General features: G+C 54.1%; 1 protein-coding gene across 1 annotated transcript; it reads right to left on the bottom strand.

Annotated features, from left to right (window-relative positions):
* Positions 1-1634: 1634 nt before the first annotated feature.
* Positions 1635-2618, bottom strand: MRGPRD (MAS related GPR family member D). The gene has a single exon (XM_036259685.1). It carries the CDS (start codon positions 2616-2618, stop codon positions 1635-1637), a length of 984 nt encoding a protein of 327 aa, XP_036115578.1.
* Positions 2619-7541: the final 4923 nt, after the last annotated feature.

A 7541-nucleotide genomic window follows, 5' to 3' on the forward strand; every position in this document is an offset into this window, starting at 1 on the left:
CCGGCACTCTAACTGCTGAGCCAAACCGGCCAGGGCTTCATTTTTTTATTTTTAAATTACAGTTGACATTCAATATTGGTTTATATTAGTTTCACATGTACAACATAAGGATCAGACATTTCTGTAACTTACAAAGTGATCACCCCGAAGAGTCTAGTCCCCACCTGGTGCCACACGTAGTTATTACAGTATCGTTGACTCTGCTCCCGGCGCTAGGCTGTATGTCTCCGGGACTGTTTTGTAATGGGCCATTTGTACCTCTTCGTGCCTTTACCGTCATCACCCAGGCCCCCAAACTCCCTCCCATCTGGCAGCTAGCAGCGTGTTCTGTGTCCTAGAGCCTATTTCTGTTTTGTTTGTTTTGCTCTTTAATTGTACTTTTGTATCCTCATCCAAGGATATGTTTATTGATTTTTAGAGAGAGAGCAAGGGAGGGAGAGAGAGAGAAACATCAATGTGAGAGAAAAACATCCACTGGTTGCCTCCTGTACACACCCCGACTTGGGATCAAACCCTCAACCTGGTAGGTGCTCTGACTGGGAATCAAACCCACAACCTTTCTCTTCAGTATAGGGGACAACACTCCAACCAACTGAGCCACCTGGCCAGGGCTGTTATGCTCTTTAGATTTGGACAATCGGATAAAGAAGCTGGGGTACGTCTATACAATGGAATATCACTCAGCCATAGAAAGAATGAAATCGTACCACTCCCAACAACGTGGGTGAACCCAGAGGGTATCCTGCCAAGTAAAAACCAGACCGGGAAAGACAAATGCCATGTGATTTCACATAGTGAAGTACTTCCGGTGACCATTCAGCTTTCGGTTTCAAACCAACATCCACGCGCTTCACCATTGACCTTCCCCCTTTTCTCTCGTAGTCCTTTAATCCTCACCGGAACTTCCTCTTACCTCTTTCGCCCAAAAACGAGATTGAGACCACAAAAGACGGATGGATCCCTGCCTATCCTTCGAAGAGTTTACAATTTCTCACCAGGTTTTCGAAATGTGCCAACATGTCTTTCCAAATCGGAATCATCTTTGGTTTGCCATGTGTGCTTCTCTTCCGAGCCCAGTCTTCAAGAATGCTTTTTAGCATCGTGACGATGCCACTGCACCCACCACGCAAGGCTGGCCGAGCCTTGTGACGCAGCCCTTGTCCCGCGCTCAGTGCTTCTGCAGGACAGCCAGGCCGCCGGGTGTGCCAGCCCTCCGCGTACAAGGGCAACTCAGAGAAGACCACCCCCGCGAAGACACTGATGTCACGGACCTCCGCGAGGCCCGGCTCCTTCTCCGACGGCCCCTCTTCATGCAGTGCCACGTATCCAATGACGGAAAACCTCCCGCAGACTGGCGTCCGGCTCTGAATTGTCTCCTTCCCACCCGCGCCCTCCGTGTTCTGGGCTGGAAGCGAACCTTTGTCCTCTAACCGGAACGTCCCCCACAACAAAGAAGTTGTATGTCATCTTCCAGCTGAGCGGCACTGAGAGATTTGGGACATGCATGCTGTGGGGGAGCTTTGGATTGTAGGGGAGGGACCCCAGCAGGGGGAGATGCCAAGTCCCTGGGGTTCCCAACAGCAGGCCAGCCCGGCGCTGGGCTGGGGCAGGCATGCCGGGCTCCCCGAGGCGGCTCACACCCCCACCTCATTGGTGTAGACGGAGGGGGTCTCCCTCCCCTCCAGCTCGGGCGTGTCCCGCAGCGCCCTGCGCAGCACGGCCCCCAGGGGCTCCCTGCCGCCCCGGCCCCTGCGGCTGCCCACCAGGAAGTAGATGACCGGGTTGGCGCCGCTGCTCACGGTGGAGGACAAGCGCGACAGGCCGCTGTACAGGAGCACCACCTGCTCCTGCAGGTGTAGCCAGTACAGCAGAAACCAGTAGATGCCCAGCGGCAGGGCGCAGACCAGGAACACCAGCACCGAGGCCAGGATGACCACGTACAGCCGCGTGGGCCGCCGCCCCCACCGCTGGGACGCTCTCCGCACCTGCACAGACAGGGTCACGCTGGACACCGTCATCACCGGGGTGAAGATGCCCATGATGAGGGCGCTGAAGGTCAGGTCCACCACGTAGCACTGGTGTCTGTTCATTTGCCTGAACTTGCTGCAGAAGAAGGCGGCCAGCACGTTCATCAGCAGGGACAGCGCCCAGAGCCCGGCGCACAGCCAGGACGACAGGCGCTGGGTGTGGTGCCGCTTGTACCAGATGGGGAAGAGCACGGACACGCAGCGCAGCGTGCTGATGGCCGTCAGCAGGCTCAGGCCCACGGTGTAGGCGAAGTACTTCAGTCGCCGCAGCACCTCGTACGCCCTGTCGTAGGTGGTCTGCGTGCCGGTCTCCGGGTGGGTCTCCGGGTGGGTCTCCAGGCTGAGCAGGGCGGCCATGCAGAGCAGGAAGAGGAGGTCGGCCGCGGCCAGGTGCAGGACGTAGGTGGTGCACGGGGTCCTCTTCACGCGGAAGCTCAGCAGCCACATCACCAGGCCGTTGCCCAGGATCCCGCAGGTGCAGGTGAACATGGCCAGGCCGCTCAGCACGAAGTAGGCCACCTCTAGCGCGCCCGTGCTGGGGCCGCTTGGGGCCCACGTCGGGGCCTGGCTGTCATTCGGAGTCTGGCTCATCCTATAGAAGAAGACGGACCAGCATGAGATTCTGTGCTACGGGGCCCCAGGGGCTTCTGGGAGCCCCACCCCGAGTGTCCTGCCTGCCCGCAGGCTCCCACCTCCCGAGTCTGCGCCAGGCCCACCGGTAGGCGCCCTGGGCTGTTCCCGAAGCCTTCGCTCCGTCACCAGGCTCTCTTCTTATTGTGAGTTTATTTTTTCTATCATGAAGAGGCATCAATTGACTTTCACCAAAGGCTTTTTTTTTACATCTATCGATAGTATCATTTTCTCTGTAATCTTCAAGTCCTGTAAATTAATTTTTTCGAAGCGGACCTCAGGGGTAAAGAGTAGAATTAGTTACCCCTTCCCTCACTTTCTGGCAGGCTTATCAGGCTATTTAAAGACACAAGATCACTTCCCTCTCCTCCGTCATCTCTATCCCAGCCACCCCCCTTCTGCCCAGCGTTTGCCTGGAAGCGTGTTTTGTTTTATTTTTGTTGATCCTCACCTGAGGATATAGTCCCATTGATTTTTAGATAGAGTGGAAGGGAGGGAGAGAGAAACATTGACTGAGAGCGAGACATTGGTTAGTTGTCTCCTGCAGGCTGGGGATGAACCTGCAACCCAGGTACGTGCCCTTGACCGGAAATCGAACCCAAGACCCTTTGGTCCACGGGCCAGCGATCCAACAACGGGGCCAAACCAGCCAGGGCTTGCCTGGAAGTGTTTTTAATGTACATAAGTGCTGTTGTGATTTAGAATTCTTAATTGGGTTTTATTTTCTAGTCAACAATATGTTTTTAGGATATTTACAGGTGACCATATAGAAACGTACTTTTTCATGGTTTGAAATTTTATCGCTCCAACCAACTGAGCCACCCAACCAGGGCTATAGTATTGTCTTTTATCAAGGTGAAAAAGTTCCCTTTCTGGTTTTCTGACCGTTTTGATCATAAATGAATGATAACATTTATCGCAATTTTTTTCTGCATCCACTTAATCATTTTCTTTCTTTTTTTCCCCCCCTCCCTTAATCTAGACAGTGATAGGTGTGTTCTGTTTTCCCCCTGCCTGGGTGCTCTGATTTATTATATTTTTAGCAAAATTTCCCCCATGTTTGTAAGTGAATTGGCCCATAATTTTGCCTTCTGGTGCTATCTTTGTCTGTTTTTTACTTCCAAGCTGGCTTCCGAAAATGACTTGGCAAGATTGCTCAGTGTCCGTACCCTCCGGAACAGTTGGCTGCATGGAAGCATTGTCCCTCTTTGGAGGTTTGGCAGAGGGCAGGGCCATCTGGTCCGGGCATGCTCAGGCAGCAGTGGGCACGCCCGGCTCGGAAACCCTCCAGCTCCAGTTCGGTTACTGTTTCAGGTCAGTTCGGATTGTCGATCTCTTCTTGAGTTAGATAGGTAATAGTATTTTTTCTAGAAAGTGGCTCATGGTTTCTGATTTCATGTTTAGTCGTATAATACTTTTATTTTTATTATTATTTTTAAAAAAATATTTAAAAACTGTTGTTTCTTTATTCAATTTAGAGAGAGAAGAAGGGAGAGGGAGAGAGAGAGAAACATCGATGAGAGAGAACATCGACTGGCCCCCTCCTGCATGCCCCCCCACCCCCACCCCCGCACTGGGGATGAGGCCCACAACCTAGACATGTGCCCTGATCGGGAATCAAACCAGCGACCTCCAGGTTCATGGGTTAATGCTCAACCACTGAGCCACACCAGCTGGGCTAATAGTTTTATTTTATTTTAGTTTAGTTTACTTTACTTTATTTTATAATCCTCGTCCAAGGATATTTTTGCATTTATCTTCAGATAGAGGGGGAGGGAGAGAGGGAGGAAGAGGGAGAGAGAAACATCAACGTGAGAGAGACACATCGATTGGTTGCCACCCACATGACCCCAACCAGGGCCGGGGATAAACTGCAACCGAGGTACGTGCCCTTAGTGGGAACCGAACCCAGGACTCTGGTCCGTGGGCCAATGCTCTAACCGCTGAGCCAAGCCGGCCAGGACAATACTTTTATTTTTAAAAGCTTTATTCTATCTGTCATTTTCTATGTGTGCTTTTTGTGTGTGTGTTGTTTTTTGTTTTCCTTTATCAGTTTGCTAGAAGTTTGTGTTTTGAGAACTGTTTTTTTAAAAATTGTCTCTGTTGTTTCTTCGCTGCCAACCTCCATAGGTGCCCTGTGGCAACAGTCTCTTCTTTAGGTTCAACACAAAGCTAAATGCGACTTATCAAACTTACTCTATGTGTCAGATACATAGTGCTATAGATACACAGAACATGCATACACGTGTATGACCACAGTGCACAAACACGTGTACGTACACAACATACAAAGCATGTATATGTGTACACACACACAGCACATGCACAGCAATGATCACGATGGACCACCCTCAGAACTCACAGTCCTGGGGGGAACACGCAGTTAGACTCAGTTACCTGTGGTCACCAGGCAGGAAACTAACAAGGTGGGGACTCAGAGGGTGGGCGGAGCTGGGAGGCCCCAGGAGGGAGGGCAGCTGGGCTGAGAGAGGCTCTTCCTGGCTGGGACCCGTGCCCCCTGACCCCTCCCTAGAGGGTGGGTCCCCTCCTCCAATGCCACAGGGCTCGGTGATCACGGTCCACTCAAAGGCCATACTAAGGAGTGTTTGGGCAGCTCTCTCAGGAGGCAGGATGTGGGCTGAGTGGACAGGGCGGGGTGCTCACTGCTGTCCCAGGTCCTTGTGACATGGGGCCCTCAGGCCAACGTGACCCCGTGCCATGCCTGCTTTGGGTCAGGGGTCCCCCGGGGCCTGGACAGGGGCCCTCGGGCACCTGGGCCTCTTCCTAGTGGTCACCAGATGTCCACTCGCAAGCGCTGACTGAGGGCAGACGGGGCTAGTGCCCTTCCAGTCCCAGCAGAGGGACGAGCAGACAGACACTGCCGCCTCCCTGGAGATGGCGCTCTGCGGGGTGGTGGTCAGGCAGCGCGAAGAACAGCTTCCAACGGGATAGCTTCCTGGGGGGCTATGGAGGAGCCATTCCGCGAAACCCATGACAGCCGGACACAGGGCTAGAGAGCCAAGGGGCGGGAGGGGCTGGCATTTTAGGCGGGGGGCTCCAGAAGATCCCCAAGGGGCCCCCACAGCAGAGACCCCGAAACGCACCGGGGAGTCGGGGAGCGTGGCAGCCTCCTGACGGTGCTTGTGACGGGGGCAGAGGAACGGGGTCCGAGCACAGGCTTGCTGTTTGTTTTGTTTCCGCATCACCGAGCCTTCGGATGGCGACGGGAAGGACTCAGCAGAGAGGGGGAAGCTGAGGACGTCAGAAAGAGGCCACAGCTGCAGGAGGGGCTCCCGGGGGTGGTGAGAGGCGAGGGGACCGGACTGGGCAGAGGGGGGCCCAGCTGGGAGCTGGGGCGTCACGGGGAGACGTGGAGGATTCGGTCACGGTGGTGGGACGCGAGGTGGGGAATGACGCTGCCCCTTCTAGACATCCTGTTTTTCAGCAAAAGTAGAAGGGGGGTCAAATATTGGGATTGAGGAAAGAGAAGAGGGGTTTGGGAGGGTTGAAGACAGAGGAGCCTTATCCTGACTGCTGTGGACTGAATTGTGTCCTCCTCAGAGAAGCGCCACCACTCCAAGGCAACTGTGTTTGGAGAGGAGGCCTCGAGGAGGCAGTGAAGGTTAAATGAGGTCATAAGGGTGGGGCCCTGCTCTGGGATGATTAGTGTTATCTTCCGAAGAGACACCAGGGGGCGCTCCCTGCCTCCCGCTCCGTCCCATCCCTGATAGGACAGTGAGAAGGTCCCCATCTGAAGCCAAGGAGAGAGCTCTCACGGTGGACCCAGTGGCCTGCACCCTGATCTCAGACTTCCAGCCTCCAGAACCGTGAGAAATAAACGCGTTTTTAAGCCACGTGCCTGCTGCCTGCTGTCCCGGCAGCCTGAGTGACAAATGCGCAACCCAGAGGAACTCACACCTGCGACTAACGAGCAAACACCGTCTGCGCGCCTGGCGTCTCCGCCGTCACGTGACCTGTAGGATGGTGGGAGCATGCATGTCTCGGTCACGTCGGAAGCAGGTCCTGGTACACGGCAGGCGCTCAGTACATGTGGGGGGCCCCGGCGCCCCGGCCCTCCTTGCCTGCACGGTTTCGCCAGCTCATTCGACGGCCTGCATTGGACCTCACCTGGGCCGGCATCTGACTGCCCTGCCTGTGCGTTCTGCGTCCCTGGCACTGTACCTGACATAGCCAACGCTCAGCCACGACCTGCTGATGGATGACAGCCTAAAAGGCAGACTCTGTCCAGTTAGCTTTAGACTAAATTCCTGTCCTCGAAAGTCTTGTCTGAATTTTTTTCTAATCCTCCCCTGAGAACACTTCTCCATTGATTTTCAGATAGAGCGGGAGGGAGGGAGGGAGAGAGACAGAGAAACATAGACGTGTGAGAGACACATCGGCTGGTTGCCTCCCACACGATCTCCACCAGGGCCAGGGACCGAACTGCAACCGAGGCACGTGCCCTTGACTGGAATCAAACCCGCGACGCTTCGGTCTGTGGGCCGATGCTCCAACCCCTGGGCCAAACCGGCCAGGGCTTCTCCGAATTTTTGTCTCTTCCCTTGAAGACTTAGGGAAGCCTGTGATTTCCCTCCACTGTTAGCGCACTATCCATTTCTCTTGGTACTCGAGAGCTTTTAAAAACCGCATGGATGAAACACTGGTCTTGTTTTGAAAGGTTCGAATGGTAAACAAGAAATGCGTCTTGCCCCTGCCCTCACGGTTAGCGGTGTGATTAGGTCCTTGAAGGTGTTTTCTGTGCATGTATATATAAATACTTATTTTCATAAATAAAAATGTATTGCCTGCTTGTTTCGCAGCTGCGTTTTCAAAACCTAGTTGCATGTCTTCTCCTTTAGTGGTGGCCCCGTCCCTGCCTGTCTC

This window comes from Molossus molossus, unplaced genomic scaffold (assembly GCF_014108415.1).
Source record: "Molossus molossus isolate mMolMol1 unplaced genomic scaffold, mMolMol1.p scaffold_m16_p_13, whole genome shotgun sequence".
In the NCBI taxonomy this organism is placed as follows: Eukaryota; Metazoa; Chordata; class Mammalia; order Chiroptera; family Molossidae; genus Molossus; species Molossus molossus.